Here is a 24,401-nt window from a genome sequence, read left to right as displayed (position 1 = left end):
TTAAATGTCTCGTGGCCGGGGCCAGTGTCAAAAGCCACTGGGCATACCCCACCGAAAGGAAAGCAGAGCCGTCATTTAAAAAAAAAATCTGATATACCGGTAGCTGTACAATAATCAGACGGATTGAGGGAGCAAAACTTTCATAAATAATTGTAATAGAATAGATTTCAAAACTTTATTCATGTATTTGTCAAGCTACTCGGCAGCCTAGCTTAAATGACGCAGTGATCATAATGCCAATTTGCTGGATGTCGGACGGATTCCTGGAGAGCATGCACAAATTGGGGCTGCTCTATATGTTCAGGTCGAGCCACAGTCTCGCGAGGAATTGCCGTCTCGAGCGCGGTGTGGTGTGACACGGTGTGGCAACGTGCCAGATATTCCCTAGGCCAGTGGAGGGTGGGTGGGGAGGCAGTTAGAGGTGAGGGACAAAATGCTTCAATTTGTACCTCCTGCCAGAGAACACCCAATCCACGGTGCCCTCCTCCATACTGGCGCTGCAGCCACCACACGAGAGGTCACAGACTGCTGCTTCTTTCTTCGTGCATTGCTCCCCAGTGGAATTCCCTGCCCTCGTCGCCCCCCCCCCCCCCCCCCAATATCTTTTAATAACCTTGCTCAATTCAAGACATGCGGTAGCTCTCATCTATGACACCCTCTGCAGTGCTGTTTGTTTCTGGCTGCTTTGCCATGCGAGGCTGTTTACCTGCGCGAAACAACTGCGAGTCCGATGATTGGAAACCGAGGCTTCGGGAGGCATTCGCAAGCTTTCTCTCTCTCTCTCATCTCTTTAATAAGACAAAATGTCACGGAGGCGCAGTCACTCTGCAGGGACAATAATAGGCTAAAAACGCTCTCCTTCCTTCCTTGCTTCTTCCCCGGAGTGCCCTTCCCCTCCTCACCTGCAGACGCTTCGCGCAGGATACCCGGTCGCATTCTCGCACTCGCCGCTCGTGGCCACGTGGACACCCCCCCCCCCCCCAGTGGCACCACGTCCCTCCAGCAAACGCCGGCTTGGCAGAGCACCTCTCCCTCATTATCCCAAGCTGTCGCCATGGAGATAATTGTTGCCTTGCTGAGTGGAGTGCCTCCCGTGGGAGGAGGAGGAGCGGGCGGGGGGGGGGTGCAGGCTGCTGTGATTTTTCGAACGGCAAGGTGAAAGCCCCCACCTCCGTCGCTCTCCCCTGCAGAGCAGAGGGAGGGGAGGGGGGGTCCGTGAGCCGGGGAGCAGACGGGAGGTGAGACAGCCGAGGTGACACGACGCTCCCTCGCCCCGTCGACCCTTCCCCCTCCGATGTTCGTGTCTGTTTTCTTTTTGTGTGTGTGTGTTAGTTTTGTTTCGCCTGAGCAGCCCCTGGGTGTGGAGATGTCCGTTGTCCGAGGGGTGCGATGCGCCGCCGTGGTGGGTTGTGGGTGATAACTTTGGTGAATACACAAACAAAACAACGGGGGTTCGTATCGCCCGTGTTAATGTTTTAATAATGTAACGGTTTAGTCCATCGGAATATGATATCTTCTGGACAGAATGTGTTTGAGCAGCGGTGGTTGATTGTACAGGAACAAAAACAAAAAGCTTGCAGAGATGTTTGTGCGAGAATGCGTGCATGAATATCTCAGCTCTCCGTGTTTAAAATCGTGCTCAGCATTTCAGAGAAATCAAGCAGCAAAGATCTCGCAATGCAATTTCATATCCACTTCATTCAGCGCGTTAGTGATGAAAGAGTTAATGACATCAGCTTTTGCTCCCCTGCCCCCGTTGCTCGTTAATCAGGCTGATAAGCCATCAGATCCAATGCCTCGACTTGTTCCATCCAAATTATGATGAAAAGCACGAGTAGATAGTGCAGAGGTTAACATGCTGCAGTCTCTAATTTTCATTCATTTGCTTCGCTCGTGCATCATGTTTAACCAAAACAAGTGTGCGCTTTGCACAGACACCACGAGTTATTGTACGTATTTTTAGAACTCCTTTTACAATTTGCAGATCCTTCTCCTTTCTTTTTTCACTCACCCACCACCAACACCCGCAACAAATCTAGAAGAACGAACATTTTCATAAAATATTTTCACGCCTGTGTTTTTTTTTTTCAAATGTGGTGCATGTCTTAAACCGGCTGCGATAGTGAGTTGTAATTAAATAATAATAACAATGATGGAGCTAATTTGTGTCATGGGATGGCATTAAAGCATCGTCAGCTGAAACCTGCAGCAACGTGACCACCGTAGGTCTTCTTTCAAATATCGGGCTGCCAATTACAGATGGGGTCAATTAAATATGACGGGAGAGTACAAAGCGGGCGTCCAGTTTGTTTACGTTTGAAAGTAATTAGTGTTTTAGTCTGCCCAAGGGCATGAATCTGTCCGATTTAGCCCTCGTTATTTAGCATATTTAATACAATGGTTCATGTATTGTAGTCACTGCTGCGTCAGTTTACAGCATTTCAGTCTGTATTCACTTTGAAATAAAAACATTAAAGCCCTTCCGGTTTTCTACAGCTAAACCAGTTTGTCAAATTGGGGTTTAGAATTTCAACTTGAATGACAGTAAAGCTCCCGGCCCGGTGGCTTTGTGCTCTGGTAGTGGCATGTTTGGCACTGAGAAGCATATGTTGTTAGCTGAAGGTGGTGTGTTCAATAATAATAATTGAACACACCACCGTCAAACACATGCTAATTCCATTTGTGTGTGTGTGTGTGGGTGCAAATTAATCCGTTGAATGTGATGCTGTTTGTTAATTTTAATTTGTTGCAGGTGATCACACCAGGCTGTTTGCAGCTTATTTACAGGATGGCTAATTGTCCATCCTAAAAATAGAGTGTCGAAGCTGATGTAATTCATAAACACCGACAGCATTCGAATAAGCAAAGGGATGCTGCCACAGTGGTGTTACAGGTCAGAATCAGAATCTCTATTAATGCTGCAGAAATCCGATGAGCTATAAAGTTCTTCTTCACAGATGTCCAGTCAGGACGGGTCAGAAAGTTACAACAACAAACAATACAAAGACACGATAGGAGTGCAAAGTATAGGAAAGGTAAACAAATGACATAAATTTACACTATGAGACCTCCTTTACCAGTGGCAAACATGATGCCTTGTATAAAGGTGTCAGTTTTTGTACCAGTTTAAAGGGTAAAAACCTACTACTAAATGACACCAACTATATATTTATATATATCTTCTATTTCAAAAGCGACCTGGCCACGAATGATAGCTCAGCCAAGTGGTTTATCTGTGGAAATGTATAGCAGCTGGACCTGCAATCCAGAGGTTGGCGATTTGATCTAACTGCGTGGCAGTTGAAACAATGTGGCCAGTTTTTTAAATGACCCGCACCTCTGTCCACCCGGCCGTACGTACGAGTAAACCACAGTTAGTTGATGGACAGCGCGAGTGTGGTGGTTTAAAGTGTGGGTAACACATTCCTGCGGAGGGAACTGGTAGGAACGTTGGGTTGCTCGGTCAATGGCCAGGGTCAACGGCGGCGTGGTGTATTCCGCAAATATGGCCGACTGTGAGGACGGGCACAAGCCGGCGTGAGTAGGTTAAACGTTGAGTTTTATAAGGGCACCACGGGGTGACCAGCCCCTCCCCACCCAGCCCCACCCCTCCCACCCAGCCCCACCCTCCCCACCCAGCCCCTCCCCACCCTCCCCTCTCCACCCAGCCCCACCCCTCCCATTTTTGGATGCACGACGGACGGACACAATAATCCCCTGTGGGCTGATGTAACCAGGAGGTTCCTACCAATATAACCCGCCTCTTACAAGGCATCTGGCCAGCGTGCAAGAGTAGGCCAAAACTCCCTCTTAAGAGGGGTTCTCTAGAGGTCCCTCTAGTACCGCATAATATATTGCAGGGCTGCACCTACCACCTTTAGCTATTTAGCTTCGCACAATAGCGATTAATGCAAGTTTGTGTTGATAATTTAAGAGGCGCAAGATGTTCCTGTTTTATAGAAAAATGTCTGCCTTTCTCATGTTTTTCTCTTCACAAATAAACACGCCGTACAATTTCACGTCGCAAAGTGAGCGATTTTTCTTTAATTTTGACTTCATGCGTCTTTAATCTTGCACGTCGAAGCATTACTCTTCCTAATTCATCGGGTGTAAATGTACGTAACGACAAATAACAGGCATCAATAAGAAGCGACGCGTTCATTCATTTATTCCTCATTAAGCCGATAAACAGCACTCGTGCAGCCCAGAGAGAGGACACCATTAGCGGGGTTTGGCGACGTGTTTAATCAACGTAATTAGACTCTTAATAAATAAGTCGCTTTATGACTGCATTATATTCAAGGCCGGCTCCGCGCCATACTATGGCTCTAATTGTCGCCTTGCATTCAGAGAGTGTGTTCTTTGTGTGAGCGCTCAGCTCGGATAGCGGGCTACCCGCTCACCCTTCCCCATTCGCACACCACCGCTCTGAATCACGGTGTAATGCTCGACAAGAAGTGCGGAAACACCGCCGAGCACGTGAAGCGCTATGGTAATGGAGACAAATAAACCATGACAAATAAAAAAAAACAAATTTGCGCGCGTGCCGCATAAGTATTGGGGAGGGATCTGTAAAAAAAAATGTGCGCATGCTTGGGAAAATACGATTTTTGTCGTTTTTGGGTGATGTTTGACGTTCATAGAGAGCCGATGCACAAGACGACACTTTGCTGTGTTGTGTGTGTCACGTAGGTGTCGTGTGTCATATTCAGAACATGTATCTAAACTGGAAGAATCCGATGGGCTATGAAGCTTTTTTTCACAAATGTGCAGTAGGGGCACGGGGTAAGAACGTCACAACAAAAAACGGTTAAAAACACGATAGGAGTGCACAGTACAATAAAGGTAAACAAATCACCCAAACACAAACAAATACAACACTGAACCATCCCCATCCTACCAGGCAAAGCCCACTGAGGTATGGACTTATTTTTTTGAAATGTGACCTGGCCACAAATGATAGCTCAACAAAGTGGCTCATCATTTTGACATTTATAGCGATCTGCGTGTGTGGCACGTAGATTGGTTTAACACGTAGGCTTTCGCGACCAATGTTACCTGTAATAGAGGTTTTGGTTTAGATGGCGACAAAATAAATGTGTTCTTAAGCCCGCCGCTCGCCCATCCTACCGTGACAAACACGAAGTGTAACGTGTGCTACCTTCTTTACATCGGAATTATTTTAGTGGTTGCTTATTTATTTACGTAATATTTTTCCCTTCTTGGTTCTTTCGGTAAAGTCACGTAGAAGGGAAATAATAAAAAATAAAACATTTAAAAAAATAATTTCTTTTTTATTTTATTATGTTTTTTTAAAATTATTATTTCCCTTCTACGTGACTTTACCGAAAGAACCAAGAAGATGAATGCCTGCAGTCACGAGAGCTTTAAATCGAAATATTTTTCCCTTTTTACAAATGTAAGTAATTCCATCAGAAGCGTGTACGTACGCGCGTGAGTGTGTGCGTCTTGTTGGGAGCTGGCTGAGGCCACTTCAGTGCGAGAAGAGGCGCTGATTGTGGCGAATGGAGTGTGTGTGTGGGGGGGTACGGTTCGGAAGTCTACACGCATTATGTTTTACTGCTTTGCTTCAGTCGGGTATAAATCACCACGATCCCACTGCAAAGTCAATGCATTATATTCCGCTGCATAATTTATTTGGCTGCTCGTAGCGACTGGCAAAAAAAAAACTAAAGTCAGCGAATGATCGCCCTGTTGTTACGTATTGTGCGGTGGGAATGCATTGCTGCACAACGCGTTTGACAGTGCAGCAGTGGCACAGTGGTTCGTGAACCTGGCGACCTGAGTTTTATTGCTGGCCTTGTCTCAAAATCAGTGGCGAGTGATGTCTAAACCAGTACTGACCCCCCCTCACCCCATCATTCACTCACCACGCACCGACCAATGTGGTGAAGCGTGGTCAAAAAACACACGTGACTGCCACGTCTTCATCCTGCGGCCAAACAAACAAAAAACCTACATTACTATTTACGACAATTATTATTGCTATTTACACACACACATTGCGTTTGACCAAGACGTATATGGCCATGAATGCGTGCTCGCACGGGGCCTATGCTTCAAAACGAGCAGCACCGCTTTGTTTTATAATAGCGTGCGGATAATTAGACTATGAATGGGCCTACTCTTGCTAATAGTCTTGTGGGTAATTAATTAATGTCCACATTTCAATGATACAACCAGCTTAATGCCCCCGTTGCTGCACAGCAGGCTCTAGTAATCCTGTGCCTTCCACATGGCTCTTGGGGTCATTCCGAGGCTAACATTCTCCGCCTTGCTGTTGATTTTGAAATCAATGAAAGAGGAGCGTTCATTAAAGTCAAGTATCAAATTAAACACAATTCGTGGATAGTTTCAGGCGTGTGATCGTACAAGCATTTTCGTTTTGTTGTCGGCGCTCAAATAATGTGCATGTTGCATATGAATCGTGTTTCGTGAAGTCACGTGATTGAAGCAATGTTACATTTCGATTTAAAGCTTTCGTGACTGCACGGATTCATATTCTTGGTTCCTTTGGTGAAGTCACGTAGAAGGGAAATAGTAAAATAATAAAAATAAAACATAATAAGATGACATTATCACGGCTGCTTGCGTTGTGGCCGAAACGTCGTGAGAATTTAATCTTATTATGTTTTATTTTTATTATTTTATTTTATTATTTCCCTTCTACGTGACTTTACCGAAAGAACCAAGAATATGATGCAATGTTGTGGGCCGACACGACCGCGGGTACAATGTCACCGGTGTGTTTATGAGCGCGGCAGGGAAATCTTGATTCCAATGTTCAATGTTTTACGTTAAATTAATAAAGCAATTAGCAGCAAGCAGTGTTGATGAGTGTAATGATGTAAGTCGTTTCCAATCCACCTCCCTCCTCATTAATCACTCACTATCAGGTGAAGTGTGCGGAATAAATTTCTATGTAATTACCATTCACCAATCGGCTGCTACAGAGCAATTTCATTTCATTTAAATCCCAAGGAATGGAAGGATTTTGTGTGTGTGTGTGGAATGGCTTATTGCATTTAGGAAAACGGTTGTTTTTTTGCTGAGTTTAAAGTTATTTCCTTTAAAACATATGTATATCTTCTTGGTTCTTTCGGTAAAGTCACGTAGAATGGAAATAATAAAATAATAAAAATAAAACATAATAAAATAATTCTCACGACGTTTCGGCCACAACGCAAGCAGCCGTCCTCAGGTGGAGAACAGGTCTGTCGAGAAGACAGAGTCTGAATATCCACATTTCTGTCTTCTCGACAGACCTGCTCTCCACCTGAGGACGGCTGCTTGCGTTGTGGCCGAAACGTCGTGAGAATTATTTTATTATGTTTTATTTTTATTATTTTATTATTTCCATTCTACGTTACCTTACCGAAAAAAACAAGAAGATGAATCCCTGCAGTCACGAAAGCTTTAAATCTAAACATATGTATATATACGCTTTTCTGGCATTATTTCCACCGGCACGAACAGCCACCTCCGTTCGTAGGTTTTACGCGGCGGCATCGTACAGCTATCCGATGTCTTTCCGGGTTGTCTACGTCGAGTTGAGCGCAACGTGCGACGTTTCTCTCGCCTCGTGCCGGCAGCTTCTTGAGGAACTGAATTGAGAACGTCGGACATCGTGCCGAATGACGCGCGGTACAACCCGAAAACCAATCGTAGAGCCACAGACACCTCTGTGCTCATTTTAACTCCGCAAATGCTTTCCACGGCTTTCCCTGACCGTTCCACGGTGCTCAACGTCGGCCCACCGACTTCTCGCGAGACTAAATCGCGCGCAGCGATGTTGCTGAGACCCCTGGAGTTTTTTTCTATTTTATTTACCTTAATTTTTACTCTGTTTCTTTGGCCAGCTTGAACAGACCAGAGCAACGCCGGGCAGGATTGCGTGTGAATCGAGGACTGTTTTGTACCCCGTGGATGGCGTCGTGTTGGCTTTCACAGATGCCCATGGATATCTGGGTGCACCCAGCCGGTGATTTTAATGCACGCCTATTTGTTGACTTTTGAGTGTGTCGATCCACCACACTTTGACTTTGCAGGCTTTTGAATTGCCATCGCTTTATTTTCAAACCGAGCGGCCGGGAATTGCCAACCTCAAGCTGCTTTAACAACAACAGTGGGTATTAGTTCTCTGGCGTAGTGCGGGCTTATGTGTGCCAACCTCAATGGCTCATTGTTTCTGAATAAGGCCATCTAAAGAAACCAAAAGGGATGTTCAACAAAGCTCAAAGTGTTTGGAGACGTCCCGTGCTCTGCGGCTGGGCTGGAGGGCAGGTGACAGACTCGGGCCGTGCACTGACGGAGCGGCTCGCCTGTACACTTTGTCCTCCCCGCCACCCCTCCCCGGTCCCCGCGTGAACACAAACCCGTCTCTGTTGCATGGCACGAGTGAGCGCTGGTGAGTTCTGGCCCGTGTGTATTCCAGGCAGGAGCCAGTTATGGCTGGCTCTCTCAGCCATTCAGGGTCACTGGGAGGTACAGCCGCCCATTGCTGCCTTGTGAAGAAGGGTAGTAGGATGTAGTGGTCGTGCATATGGAGAAGGCAACATTGGATGTGGCTGGGTAGCTCAGGGGACCGAGCACTGAGCTCAGACTGCTGTGATACTGGATTCACACCTGGGGTTTCAGCCACCTGTGATTAATCCGGGTTCTCGAGGGCAGCGAGGTGTGACGGTCTCAGCCCGATCACCAATAACAGCTCACGAACAAACGTGTCACATTAGAATTTGGTTTCTCGCTTAATGCGTGCAAAATACCAGGACTGATACAAAAATATTGGTTTGGCTGCCATGCGATGACTATTTATGCGTAGCAGGGCGAGTAGAAAAATGCAGCACCTGATAGCGTGGATTAGAAAGAGGTCGCATTAAGAATCTGAGAAGAAACTTGGTGATATCTCCAATCGTGGGCCATTCTCTAACACAGGTTGACACACTCCTCTGCGACAGTACAATTGGAATAACATTTAGAAAAGAAAACAAATAGGGCATGAGAGTGGTGGTCTTCATCAGGTTGCTTCAGGGCAATCAGTGCGAGGTGAAAGAAGACAAGTCCTAACCTCGCAAGGGTGTGCGGTGCACCTCCGGCATTTCTTTAACTCTGATGGTAAATCGTAGCGACAAGTGGAGTTAGCGGTGCTTTGCGTCCTCACGATGTGACCGATGGTGGAAGGTTGCGGCGTCCTTGTTTTGGCCCACCTCATCAGCCCCGCCAACACCTCGTGAGACAACTCACCAATGCAGATGATACGCTGCTTGAAATGAAATGAATACATTCTTGCCTGTCTCAATCTCCCGATGGTAGATTAAATAAGGCCTCAACCATGCTGTGTCAGTGATGGACGGTGTTTTTTGTTGTAGCCTCATACTTCACCGCACTGGTCAATGTGGGTCGGTGAAGGAGGGGTTGTCGGGAAGAACTGATTGAGGTATCACTCGCCAGCACTGATGTTAGCCATGGCTGGAAATCGAACTCGGGCGTCTGGGTTCATAGGACAGGGCGCTAACAACTGTGCCACCATGGCACCCCACGATTATTACGCAGCAATTCAAGTAGTTTTTCATTGTACTGAATTGTGCATTTTTTATTGTTTTATTTGCGTTGTGTTTCATTTGTACGGTTTATAAAATCTACAACGAGGTCACCCACAGGATTGCAGAAGAGGGTTCGGGTCACAGAGTCCTACCCGGCATATCCCCTGACTTTAAGTTATCTGGTAGGGCTTGATCTGAATGTCAAACCACAATTGTTTAACGTTCTTAGTGAATGCAGTGAGCATTGGGCAGACAGGCCCACTGGTGGCCATGCATATCCTGGCCACAGACCATTTTGGCTCGGCAGAAAGTGCTATATTCAACATGACGACCTACTGTGATTTCTTCTAATTAGATGTTTCCCACAGGAAGAGATCAGTAATTGTAAAAATCACAATAACTAACAGCTAAAGTGCCTTGGGCACATCGACTTTGCATGTTTTCTATGCGTTAAGATCCCACATCGGCACAATATATTGTTGGCTCCCCACGTGAAATTATAAATTGAATGATAATGCGTACGCATGTATCTATGCATTCGTGCATGATGTTAAAGGACTTTCGTTTTCATATCGTTGTTACAAACATTCTTATCAACGTGCATGCATGAAATGTAATTTCACAGTAAATAAGCCAGAATGGAAAGTTGTATGCGACATGAAGGGTGTGTGTCAAAGTTTTGTGGTACAGAATGGACGCCCAGAGCTCGCTCACTGACGCTTATTTCTGTCGTACCCTCGGAGGCTGATAGGACGCCTGTTAGAAGCCCAGTTGGGAAATTGAATGGAATGGACGGACGCGATATGAAGAGTGCTTCAGCTGGCAAGACGTTTGGCAAGGCTTAGGATTAATGGGCCACATGGCAGAGTCTCTCGTAAAATTAAATTTGCCAGATCGCGAGGGGCTGGATTTTTTATTTTTTTCATTTTTATATCCACTCAAAGGCGTGCTTCACACAGAATCATTGTTATTAGGGAGATGAGCTGAGGGAGCTGATGCTGTCAGTATGGGGGGGTGGTTATGGCTTCGGGTGGGGGGGTGGGGGGGGAGCGACGCCGGGTGGTAGTGGTGGTTGTGGTTTAGGAAAGAGCTTTGTGAAGGAGGGGGCGGGGGGCGGTGGCGGGGTGCAACGGACGAGAAGGACAGAACACACAATCCCCCTCCCATGCAGCTGCCACCCAGCACAGTTAACCAGGAGGGAGTGTGCGGGATGGAGGCACTGCGAGAGGGGAGCAGGAGAGGCAAAGGTTGAGCCACAAGGGGGAGGTGGGTTTCGGGCATGGAATTAAGAGATGATTTTTTAAGCTCGGAGATGTCTGGAGTACAGAGAGCCACGTAGAATGGGGGCGGGGGGAGGGAGCTAGAAGGATCCGCGTGCCCTCTGACGAAGGCTCAGGCCCCCTTCTCAATTGTTATCGTCAAGGAAATATAATGAGCGGTACAATGTCGAAGACCCGTGGCAATTAAGCGATGGCCGTCGCAGCCTTTGAATAAGGTCACATCTATTGGGTGGACCGACACCAACACTGCGGACGTGGCTAAATGCTTCGACTGCTGAGGCACCTTCAACCACTATTTGGTGCTGTGGTTACCAAAAGCTTCGGTGTGGCTTTTAGTCAGTGACACATAATTGCCATAATTCATCACTTATCATCAGCCACCGTCAATCCACTGCTGGATGACGGCTTTCCCAAGCCACCGTCAGCTCCCACGATCCAACGGTGAAACAATGAAAACATCTCCTTGGTGGACATCATTGAGATAATGACAACAACATTCTTGATAACTATAACATGAACAAATATATATTTATGCTGCATTATCTACCAGATTTGTAGCTGTAGCAATGTAACAATGTGCTCGCTCATCTATTTCGAGTCGATTCTTCTCAAGATACGTGCATTCAATCGCACGCGTACATCGGTGATCTTTTTTTTATCGATGCATTGTATGTTGCGGGTCTACATCGCCCCCCTCACAGCCACTAGAGGCATCTTACATCCACCATCGCAGTGTTAAAACATAGATCGGTTGCTGAACTGAATAGCCACAACCATCGAGTTGCCCTGGAGTTGGGGGGAAAGGTTGTTTGATTTTTGTGTTCTTTAAAATATATTGTTGAGTGAAACATTTCAATCATACTGTTGATAAAGCCGATTAACAATTCCATTGAGCTCACATTTCCAAAGCGCATCTCCATATAACCTGTCAATGCTCTTATCCCACTTGTGAAAGGAAGCAAAGCTGTTCTTGTTATGCATTATTTTTGTTGATGCTTTTTAACATCATCCGAGCGAGTTTTTTTTTACGTATAAATTTGGCTGCCGGAGGTGGGGTATTATTTGCGAAGAAATTAAAATGCTGCTTGGCCTGTTTTCATTGGCATTCCAACAATAGCTCACAGTGCTGAGTAAGCCATTGGCTTGTGTCGACTGCGTCGTCAACTTACAACAGTGGCACTTGGAATCGGGCCCCAATTTTGTAATATGATACTCGCTTGGACTGGAATAAAAACAAATCTATTCTATTTTGACTCTTTTTTTAAATGTGCGCAATTGCCGGGCTTGGCGCTAACGGTGCCAGCTTCTGTTTTGTTCCGTTCGATGGTTTCCGCGAAAGTGCTGAAAAGTGGGGTGGAAAATAAAACGTTAGTTTTGCGTACGAGGCGGGCATTATGTGTTCCGCCCTTTCAAATTGCGGTTCAGTAAGTGCGTGCCATGCCCCGCTTTTCTTTGTAATCGAGAAAGCAGAACTCTCAGCCCGGTTTAATGAACTTGGGTATAAGAAGGCATTCTTCATCGCATACCGCTGGCAAAGAGCCAACTGTCATCTTTGCGCCGCTGTGAACACAGACATAGCTGGTAGCTTTTCAAGCATCGTCAATGCACGATGGGCGTCAATGTGCGCTTTTGGCGGTCGCGGCTTTTGCACTCAAAAATTCGGGTTTCTGTCTGTAGCCATGTCTGGGATTTTTTTAAAAATCACCGTGTGTCCTGATGTAGCAATGCACGGCACGTTCGCTTTACGGCAATCGTCGCCTAAATGGGGGATTTGAGGAAGAGTTATTTTGCACGAGCATTAGCTTTCAGTGCCAAGAAGAGATCACAGCTGCGCTCATACTAGCTCATCTTAATAAATAAGCCCCGAATTGTAGAAACTTACGTCCTAATCCCTAGCAACATACCAGTAATTAAGCCCAGTGCCAGACAACGAGAGTTGGTCGACTTGCTCATAGAGTGTGGGGGCACTGCTTAAGCGATGATGCATACAACTGCTGTGTGTACTACTGTAGGTGCATAACTGCAATTACTTGCTCATGCCACTCCATTAGAGAAAAAAATCAAGAGCTGACTAATTTAGTTGTGTTACTATCTCGTTTGTGATTGAACTTACGTTTTGGAAAGTGGGTGGACCTTTATTTGTCTGTGTCTTTTTGTATTCTGTCATCTTTGTGTGAGTCAGAAGTGGCACGATGTGCATTTACATAGATATGGGAGCATAGTGCAGTACAACAATGCATTTTACTGCACCGCACTCGGCTGCCCACCCCATAGCCCCGTAGCCTATAACGACCTGTCATGCAATGTGGTCACCCATCCAAGCACTATCCAAGCTCAGCCCAGCTTAGCATCTGAGACCTCATGAGATCACACCCATTGGTCATAGGTCAATCGTCATCATTATCACCGGCCATGTTCAATCCACTGTGAGATCGAGGCCGTCACAACTGCAGCCGCCTTCCACGATCCCACGTGAAATAATCCACCCAGCACCTCCACACGAACTGAAGATCGGGCCAAGAGTAACGTGATGCGCATTATTGCGTACCGCTTTCCCTCTATGCCAGTTGCCGTCGAGTCTCCGGTCGGCAGCACATGGTGTGACCGGCTTCATCGCCCCATGCACCGAGATACGGCCTCTTGCAGTTTTGCATTGCCCGGCTCATCTCCGCGCCCAGCCGCTCACTCACCTGCCCACTAGCGTGCATGTTAGTGGCGTCTGCCCCACCTTCGTGAAACTCATCGCCGGTCACTCTTTGTGACCCTCCACCGGCTCTGCAGGAGTCGACCCAGGACAGAGATGTTCTGCAAAGCTCACAAAGCGTAGTAATCACAGCGCCTTCCTCGCGATCACAGTCTTTCCGCTGTCAGAATGACGCGAACACCAATCGTGCTTCATTTTTTTAGTTTTTTTGACGGCACGCTATCGCGCACTGACGCGTCGGGGGCGTGCGTTCGGGGCCCGTGTCCGTTTGCCGCCGCAGGTGAACGGCAAGGACCTGAGCAAGGCGACGCACGAGGAGGCGGTGGAGGCGTTCCGTGCCGCCAAGGAGCCCATCGTGGTTCAAGTGCTGCGCCGCGCCCCACCCCGGCCCAAGCCCTCGGCTCCCTCCACGCCCGGCTCGGGGACCCCGGGCTCCGGATCCGGCACGCCGGCCGGCGGGCCCGACCCCTTGCTGGTGGACGCCACCACACAGACCGACGTGTCGTTCGAGCGCGTGTCGGCGATCAGCAAGCTGAGGCCCGAGACGCCCCCCGTGCCGGACTTCCACCCGTGCCTGCTGAGCGACGGGTAAGGGCCATGAGCGGCAGCGGCGGTGGCGGCAGCAGCGGCGTCGACAATTCACGGGTTGACAAGTTCGCCGGTGGCATTGATGACGCCGCCCGAAAGGCGACGTAATATCGCAATGCTGACGTTTCAGCCGATGGCCTTTCTTCGCGGTGATCTTCTCTGGGGGCTGAAACCCATTATTTGCTCCCCATGCTGGCAAGTGAGGGGGCCATCGACCCCATTTCCACCCTGTGGTGCTGCCGATGGTTAGAGACGTTTTGTTCGCCTGGTGCCTGAAACCCATGACACTTGGTGAGGAGGGGCGGGGGGTGGGCGCAGGAGGAGGGGCAGGGGGGGGTTACTGTTTGCAGCGCCAAACGGGAAGGTTGCCGGCAGGCCGGCCGAGAAATTAAAATCAATATTTATTAAATAACGATGTAGTTCGTACAATATCTCACTATTGAGTTATTAAAGATTTATGAGGGTTTTTATTAATTTTATTTTTTGGCCGCGTTTGGCTCAGAACATCAATGTTACAGGCAACGTGCAGTTAAATTTCATTGTGCACGTAAGTGCTTTAGCTCATAGATTACATTTTTATAATGGTGTTTGTGGAGCTTTGTGTTATCTAATTTGTTAAGAGGGACACGCGGCTCTATTAAAGTTGAAACAAACTGCCCCGGGGTGGTCGGGAGCACGCGCTATATCACCGCGCGGAAAAGAGAACGGGCAATCGAAAATCGCAGCCACGTGCTCATTCGATACCCGTTAATCTCTCACCAATGGGACCCAGGTAACGGCTCGTTCAAATTGCAGTAGATGTCTCGCACAAACGTCTAACGTGGAGCAACCGTTAGCAGAATATAAGCCCGCTCTGGCGACAACCACAGTGCATTGCCTTCTGAAAGACAAGGAAAATGGGTATCGGAAAGATATCCTTACCAGCAATGTGACGTGGCTTTTCTAGAATTCACCCACGACAAGTTATATACAGACCGTCTTATCCCCGTGCTCTATTGCCAGTGAATTGTATGCCTCTGGTGAAGATTATGGCACTGTAACAATTTTTCATGGATAATAGGGTGGGATTTTTTTATTGTATTGAAGCCTGGTCTGGTAGGTAGCATGTGAGGATACCATTCTATAAAGCCCTCCTGATGTTTACAGATTCTTTATATTTTTTTAACATTTTACACCAGAGAGGAAATCCTTACAATATGTGCTATCTTCCTACAATTCTTAAAAAAAAAAACACACACACATTTTCCAGTGCAAATATGAAACCAAAACACATTTTCAACAAATCTCTTAAGCCGACAGGGGTTGCATTTTATATTTAGTTATTTTGCAAACTACATTCAAAATGTCATCACATCATGTTGCTCAATTTTAATCTCCCGTTGTTGTCCTACAATCTGTTTCCAAGTACAATTCAGAGAAATACAAAAATATCCTCATTTGAATCAGAATATATCCGTAACAGAGTTAAGTAACTTTCCGTAGTTTCCAAAATGTAATTGTATCTCGTTAAATGACCACTTTCTGGCATCACACGCTACGATTTACAAAAACATTTCTACAATACCATCCTGACATTAACTTGCATTTGGCTAGAATCCATCACCTGTCGCTTATTTCTGATTTAAAACCTATTCACTCTGTCCTAAATAACATTTATTCCAAGAAAATATAAAAGTGACATGCAGTTTGATTCTGTTCACGGTGGGATGCGGGTTTTTTTTTGGAAGGCCGTATAGATTTCTACCCTATCCTGTCGAATTTTCAAACAACATTATTATTTTTAAAAAAAACTGCACTTATTTGAATAAATAAGTAGATTGGAAACTTGTTAAGGTTGTCGTTGAGTCTCAATGAGGACCGTGATGTAAAATATGAGCAGAAGAAGTCCAAAAGCCGGACGGTGGGAAGAGCTGCAATAGCAGACCCCTCAACAACTGTGCAGCATTAATTCTAGATTTGAAGCTTTTGTGACTGCAATGATTCTGTGCAGCAGCCGTGGCATCTAGCAGAAGTGATGGTGGAGTGCGGCCGGATTGATGGACATTATCTGTGATGACCTTTCACCCTTTGAATATTCCCATAGTCCAGTGCCCCAGGTCGAAAATCTTGTAACAGCTTCACTGGTGTTTTGAACATGTACGTTAAAGTGATTGAGTACGGTGATCAGAAATTTATTTAGATTTGTCTTTGGAATGGAACGCGTCCGAGAGGGCATCAACCGAGCGCGCAGGGGCTGGGTGGATTGTTCCATTCGCGGGACTGTGAGAGGTGGTGGCAGCTTGTGGGAGACCTTCATGCAGCAGTGGATTGACCATGGCTAATAACAATAATGTTGAGGATCAGTGCTGTGCCCCGAGATTCGTTTCATGTCACTCTGTGGAGCCCAGGTTAAGAGGCAGCAGTGCCAATGTAATCACTCAGCCTCCCTGGCCTCTCAGCGCCCAGCATACGGTAGCTGCTGGATTTTTTTGTTTGTTATGGCTCGGTGGTAATTTATCTCTGTGGGCAAGTGGGCAGGCTCTTGCGGCAATTAAATTACACTGCAAGCCGTAAAGTAAACGTGAGTCACCGCTAACGATTCCGTAATTGGGCCTTGTGTTTTTGTGCGCGCGGAGAGAAGAGCGTTGTGGGTTCACGCTCTCACTTCTGTTCTCAGGCACATGATCGCGGACGACTATTACGATAACAACGACTACCTTCCCAGCATGCACCAGGATCCCGAGAGAGCAGACGAGCTGGAATACGAGGTTAGTCATTCGCTTTAAGTATGTGGCATGAAAGCAATTGATTATTGATTGAATATGTGCGGAATATAACCCCCTGGTATGCATCGTGGGTTGTGCGTGTGATTGCTCCAGTTTGATCCCGTACGCGATACACTCATTAATTGGATTGGACAAACTTCTCAATTATGGAGCTTCCTGAATAAGAGTCTTGAGACTTGGTGAGGCTTTTATGGGTAATAAAAGATAATTATTAGCACCACAAGCAGCGGTTTTGTGACGATGCCTAACAATGACATGAGAGATTTGTTATATAGTCGTTTGAAAGGTGCGCCAACGAATATCGAAATTACATGAATAAAAGCAATTTCATTCTGCACACCACGACAGCTAAAGAAAGACAACAGAGGGTATGGTCATGCTGTGTGTCAATGCTTCCATCTTCATCCTAAACGTGCCCACACCGTTACATTAATCTACTAAAAATACTGTGCTCAGCACCAGTGTACAGCAGTAAACTGTAACGCAAACTACACAGGGTACAATAAGATACATTACACGATTAAAACAAAAAAATCAACAAATATTGTGCGTGGATAATATATTGTACTCTACAGTGCAGCAACAATGTATTTATGCACGACACAAAGCAGTTCGTGTGGAGGGTAGGGGGAGGAAAAGGCTGAGAGGCGACGGATACGAAAAAGGACAGATGTTGTCAGTGACATCATCTGTCCATAAAGTGACGACGTATTCGCGAAACAACATGAAAGGGGGAGACGTAAATCGGAGTGCTACTGTTTAAGCCTCTGGTGGAGGCAGGCAAGGTGACTCAACAGTGGAACAAGCAGTTCGCTAGGAGAGAGTTGCGAGTTCAAATCCTGATTAGGGGGTAGCCTCAGCCCATCACCCCCACGGGTCAATAAAAATGGGTACAACTAAGTAGGGAAGTCAACAATGGTTTTCCAATGGAGAGACTAGCCCCTGCCATAGGAATGAGGAATTTCCACCACTAGGTTCAGGACTGTAAATGGGTAATGAGTACCGCCCCAATGCTCATTTGAGCCAGAGATCACTTTGACCGAACTTGAATGTTACGGAACTATAACGATTTTATTGTGGAATATAGAGTGAGCTTTTCATTGGGTTGAAGCCTGGTCGAGTAGCACATGATGATATGGTGACACAAAAACCCAACTGAAAAGCAATGCAAATGTTGATGCTGAAACTTAATCTTGAAAATACAATTACAAGTGTGGCATACTGACAACCTTTAATATCAATATGATTTGATTGCCATTCTAAGTATCTACGACAAGTCACTAGTCTGTTGTTTTTACATTTAGTGTCACACACATTGTCTGAAAAACTGAGGTGTGGATCGTATATCTTTCAGAATTTTGCACAAGACTTAAATCAATGTGGAACTTAAGGCTGGCCTTCCTTTGTGGGCCAGAATGCGTCTAGTTATAATCATAGATTCAACTCAATTTGTAAAAAAAATTTCTCATTTCTAGCCCTTCTATAACATCATTATAATATACATCATTCAATCAATTACCATCATCTTATAGCTATTAGATATGTACAGTGGCTATTTTCACAGCTTATAACACCTAATTATTGTGTTCAACTTTAAAATGTCGAAATATATTTGCATGACGTAATTGTTAAGTTATTCATTATTCGCAGAATAGCTCATCAGCTTACTCGTGTCTAACTTATGGCATATAGTCTTGTTTGTGATTTATAAAGTGAAAATATTTTTTTAAAATGTTCACCGCTTTGGCAAGCCGCTGTTATATAAAGACCTCCCTAGGTTGTGTCGGTCATGGAGGTTTTGTTATTTTTACCATACTTCACCATGGTGATCAGTGTGGACTAGTAAAGGGGGTTAAGCTCAGGATCGGTTCAGACATGACTTTGTTCACCGTGGCCAGGAATCAAACGCAGTTTACCAAGCTCCCGGTGCAGTGTGTTAACCCAATCTTCATTTGAAGCTTTCGTGACTGCAGGGATCCATACTCTTTGATTCTTTCGGTAAAGTCACGTAGGTAGAAAAAATAATAGATCACGACGTTTCGATCGCAACACAAGCAATCGTCATCAGGTGGGACAACCACAGCAAGAAAAAACTGCCGAAGTAAGCCTACTTCAGCAGTTTTTTTTTCGTGTTGACCCACTCGCATTATCTCCTCAAAATTGAGACGCAGCCGTTGAGCCCCTTAAAGCTCACGCCAATTGTCAGCACCCACATTGCCTTGAGCGTTTCGCATTCATATTCACGGAAAACAAAAAGACGTTGAAACGCCGCCGAATAATTATTTGTCACCGCTAATACCCACCGGTGCTTAGGAATGACCGTTAACTCGAGCTTTTTAACATAGCGTCCCGCTAATTCGGCGCAGCCGTCCAATACCGTCGGCTCAGATAATCCTTTCGCCGTGCTCTTCTGCTCACGGAGATACGTCGTCACCCGACGCGGCACCGCGGGGACCCCCTGCTGCCTCCGGCCAAAGGATTTCCCCGACACCTCTTGGCTCACTTTTGATCACGGAGCAGTGTGCCGAGGGGCTCCGTTCGTGGGCCTATCGTTCCGTACAATCAAAACGCCACGACTGAGGCCCCGGCGAGAGGGTTTCGTCAATTTGGGCCTAATGGCGACACTTACTTGCTGATTCCCCGCAACCAGCTGCTGAAGCGGCTAGGAGCTGTATCGCTCACAGGGTTTCAGGCTCACCTTTCGTCCGCCTTGCGTTTGTGCGTTGGGGAGATGTGCTTTGAGGCACGTCACTGTAAAGAGGACACTCAGATGTAGAGATTTCCCGAGCTGTTGATGTGACGGAGCTGTGATTATTCAACTTAAATAAGCACCCTACTTCGAGTATGTCACGCCAAGATGGTTGAAAACAAATTTCCCTCCTGTACAACTTGAACGACGCACTCGAGCCTGATAGTTGCCAACTTTGGTAATTGCTTGTTTCAGTTGCCCGTGAAAAATCCAAAATTAAAGGGGCATCACTTTCACTGCAGCAGTTTTCTGACAGCGAAAGCGTTTGGTGTCTTTCCTGTGGGCTAGAGATCCGCAGAACTGAAATCCTCCTAGATAGAACGTGCACGGCATGCTGCCCATGCAGCTGCCATGTTAACAGGCTTGGTTGAACTAATGTGAAGGTTTCGATACAGCTAATGGCACGTTCATACTTATTAGTGACTCGTCACGCACGCAACTGACTGTGCCCTGCCCATGGGCTTTTGACGTGGCTGGGTCTATGATGCGACATTGCCACCAATGTGTTTCCAGTGCTGTGAGATTGCCCTGTTTTCAACAATCGTGGCGCTGACTCGATTGAAATTCTCTTCTCTTTACCTCTCCGGCTGCTGCTGCTGCTGCTGTGGTGAATTTCTCTGCTCTGTACGCTGGTCTTGTTGGCAAACGTGCACTCAAGTTTGTGCGTTCTCATCACTGGCGTTCTTAATTGGTTCCTGAGCGCAAGTTTTTTGCCACCTTCTGTCGCTGCAGTGGATGTGCTAAATCTGCTGCTTTTCGTCAGATTCTAAGCCGATGGTTTTCTCACCCTCCGGGAAGAGGAAAATTACAATTTTCAAAAACAACCGTATTTAGATCCCTGTTTATTATGCTTCTCCCATCGTACAATGGACTTATTTTAAAACATGTTTTTTTTTACAGCCCTTTGTTAGGCCACTGCCCGATTCAGACCTTCCAGTGCGATATTGTTTACTGGGGTTGTTTGACCATACTTCACCATGCTGGTCAGTGCTCGTTGGTGAGGGGGGTGGACAACCAGGACCGGTTCAGATGTCACTCACCACTGATGTTAGGCGTGTCCAGGAATTGAACTCAGGTAGCCCGGTTCATAACGCAGTGCACTTATCACTGTGCCACCACTTTGCCCTGTTAATAAACTTGAACACTACTGCCATCATCATCGTGATTCCACTGCTGGATGAAGGGCTCAGGAAGTCACTGTCTCTCATCTTCCTGCGTTGGAACAATGCATCTGGCATCTGCACACGAGTTGATTAATGGTAGTATAATAAAATATTCAATAGAAAATATTTGCCACGGGTGTAATGGTTAGCGAACTGGACTTGCAATCCAGAGGTCACCAGTTCAATCTTCCAGCATGACAGCTGAAACAATGGTGCAAGTGTCTTAAATCCCCCCCCCCTCCCCCGTTTCTATCCACCGAGCAGCCTAATGGAGGTGCGCCACAGTGAGTCAGCCGGCAGGTCGCGTGTCATGGGGCAAAGTGTGGGTTACTTTAGCGTCTTCTAAGACGTGTCGGCGGCGTAGAAGAATAAGCCAAACACCCGCCAGAGAAGCTCTCTCTCTCTCTCTCCAGCTTTCTGGATTGGAGGCCCTTCTGCCAGCACCGACGTGAGCGAGCATGTTGTAGGGCTGCGTACTTTCCGTTCACGTGTTTTTCCTCAGCAGTATTGCACCCCCCCCCCTTCCTTCCTCTTCTCCCAGCATGCACCGTGCGATCGACAACGAAAAGGAAACGAATCCGTGGGGTCTCCGTCGGAATAGCGCCCGCGAGTCGCACAGGAGACCGCCGAGACGATGAAAAATGATCCCGCCTTAAACTCTTGGCCTCTATTTAATAAACGGGCGCTGCGGAAGGCGCACAAGATAAATTTCGACGGGCACGAGATGGGACCGGCGGGGCCCACGCTCTGCCCGTCGCGATATCGGCCGCATCGGAGATCAGAGCAGCCGGGCCGAGTCTGTAACCGGTGATTAATAGCGTGTGGGCCTGAGCAAGGCGCGTCAGCTCCGCCTGCCAGACAGATGCTGCCCAAACCTCGGCCCCCCTCCAGTTCAATACGAAGCAATTACCGGGGGCGGGTCGCCAGCGTGCGGCATGCGTGCAAGCTCCTGACGAGGAACTGGCTCCGGTTTGCTTATTTTAAATTTTTTTTTCCCGCGGGGCCCAAATTGGACAAGACAATTGCCGAGAGATGTGTTTTATTAGAAATATGGGCTGTCATCGGCAGTGTGTGTATATCCCCCCCCCCCCCCCCCCATCTAATGCATTTTGCCATTAGCGGAATAGATGGGCACCCGGGGCTGTTGTGGCTGGCTGCTCGCAGGCAGATTGAGTGATGGAAGCAAGACCTGGCTTCCTTTCATTTGGGAAAGGCTCTGAGCGCCGTAAAATTGGCACTTTGGCTACACGGCAAGAGGGGACAGTTTAAGCAAAAGAGGAGAGAAAGTGAATCCTTTATCAGGTGTCAAAATAAAGAGTCGCCGGTTCACTGTAGATCTACTCGATGGCCTGGTGTTTTACCTTTGCCGCTGTTCACCGAACTGCGTTCATGCACTCGGATGGCCCTTGTTCTTCTGGGTAGGAAGCACACACCATTGTGTTTTGTGGCTTAGAGCCGTAATTGTAATACATCACGTGGGACCTGTCAGGTAGCACCTTTGTTTTGTTGTGTATTTCTGTGCAGCACAGAATCGCAGATTGTGTAAAGCTATCACATTCGTTTCTCCTGAATGTCCTTTTCTGTGTTTAATGTATGAGATTTTTTAAAGGTTTTCTTGATGTCAGTGTCTTTGCATGATAACTGGATATTGCCTGAACCCTGCAAACTGCATTCTATGACAGATGTATAGGTTTCACTGATGAGTAGCTGATGGCACTTTCATGCAATTCCTTCAAGTGACCTCTGGTCCCGCACTGTAGGGAGCCGTACCGTGACACCCGCTCTGCTACGGAAAGTAATGTTCATCGAGCAGTGTTCATCGTGCGACAAGCCAAGCCGATAAGTTTAATTCTCACGGCTGGAATTTGGACAAATTAAGCACGGAACCAAATTTAGTGTGATGGGTGGTGGGGGAGTGTATTGCAGTAATTTGTGCAGTTATTGGTGGGACAATAAAATCACTGCAACTGTAGAAGCTGGTTTAATCACCGTCAGCTGCCTGAATTCAAGCCCGGGACGTCAGTGGATCCAGCGTAGCACTTTGACCTCTGTGAGGCACTCGGCCACCTCTATGCAGCTTTTAAAAAGCAGGACCTAACTGGCATTTGATCGGCAAAGGAGAACATATTCAATGAATGATTCATATGTGCATGCATCTGCATGCGTTCTGCGGTGGGAAGTAGTGGTGCAGCGGTTAGCGCACTGCGCTACAAATTCGGAGGGCAAAACCAGTGCAGGACCGTCCCTAGGTCAATTTCCGCCATAAATGAATACCTGGTGCAGTGTGTAAACATAAGTGTGTAAACATCAGCGTGTAAACATCAGTGTGTAAACATCAGTGTAAACATCAGTGTAAACATCAGAGCTGGGGAGACAAAGTTGGCCGAGAGTGGTGTTGGCCACACCACATTCGCCATGCCGGCCTTCAAAGGTGGTCACTTGCAGCACTTGCCCCGACAATCTTTTGAATTCTACATAGTGGGACCTCACCTTTCTTTCCTTCTGTTTTGTCTTTGTCCGTTTCCGCAGGAAGTCGAGCTGTACCGCATCTTTAGCCAGGAGAAGCTGGGCCTCACCGTGTGCTACCGGACTGACGACGAGGACGACCTGGGCATCTACGTGACCGAGGTGCGGCCCGTACACGCGGGGGCATCCCGACGGCACAGTCTCGCCCACGGGTTCCCATTGCTCTTCATCACTCCACATCCATCGATGTCAGTCAGCTTGCGTGGTGGGCAGCCACGGTAGCGCAATGGTTCGCGCGACCCACGGCCAACGCCAGTGACGATTATTTTAACCAGTCCTAGGCTTCCCCAAGGTCCACTCAACCTCAAATGAGGACCTGGTGTGATGTGCAAACATTGCCACCCGGGAGACAAAGGCGGCCGAGCGTGGTGCTGGCCACCGACCCGCTCGTGTGCTACGTACGACGCAAAAAAAGTTCCACACACTTACATCGCAGTCAAATCAATATTTTTTAACTACATATTTCTGAGGTGAAATTTAGCTACTTAAATGAATAGAAATGTAAGCATAGAGGTTTTTTTTTGTGTGAGCTGGAACTGACACTGCCAACGCACTCCGCTTTAGAACGCAGGTTAATCACGGGTGAATACCCGGATTCAAACCCAGGCTCTCAGCGGTGTTGGCTGGCTCGCTGCTGTGACCCCCACAGCTTATCGAGCCTTCTGTTGTGTTTCGTTTTTACATTTTTCAACCGAGGGTAATGACCTTGAATTGCTCAGCATATCAGCAATCGGTGGTCATCTTTACCTGCCAGTCCCTTTTTGTCATGAGCATCCTTAAAAGTCTCCATTGCCCCGAGGAACCTTTTTACCCCGCGTCATCCCCACAGTGGCTTTGGGACGAAGGTGCTGCGTGCGTGTTACACCGCACGCCCAGCCCGGCGCGTCCACTTAATTACGTCAGAACCAGAGGCCCCTCTCTCTAGACTGCTGTCTCGCGCGCAGGATTTGTTTGGACACACTATGACCTTTACGCACGCTAATCCTCTTTTTATTAAAGTGGGCTGCAATTAAATGTATAATTACGGAGGCAGCGAGGGATTTATTTTAGCGCGAGACGTAGT

General features: G+C 47.1%; 1 protein-coding gene across 1 annotated transcript in view; it reads left to right on the top strand.

Annotated features, from left to right (window-relative positions):
* Positions 1–24,401, top strand: part of PDZRN3 (PDZ domain containing ring finger 3) — a 162,435-nt gene that overhangs the window by 123,074 nt on the left and 14,960 nt on the right. Inside the window, exons 4-6 of the mRNA XM_078872446.1 lie at positions 13,828–14,135; positions 16,792–16,882; positions 23,342–23,440. Of these exons, the coding sequence (XP_078728572.1) occupies positions 13,828–14,135; positions 16,792–16,882; positions 23,342–23,440 (498 nt within the window). The remainder of the gene's footprint in view (positions 1–13,827; positions 14,136–16,791; positions 16,883–23,341; positions 23,441–24,401) is intronic.

Source organism: Lampetra fluviatilis, chromosome 34 (assembly GCF_964198595.1).
Source record: "Lampetra fluviatilis chromosome 34, kcLamFluv1.1, whole genome shotgun sequence".
Lineage (NCBI taxonomy): Eukaryota > Metazoa > Chordata > Hyperoartia > Petromyzontiformes > Petromyzontidae > Lampetra > Lampetra fluviatilis.
Note: the sequence above shows the minus strand (reverse complement) of the source record. Positions and strands in the feature narration are given on the sequence as shown.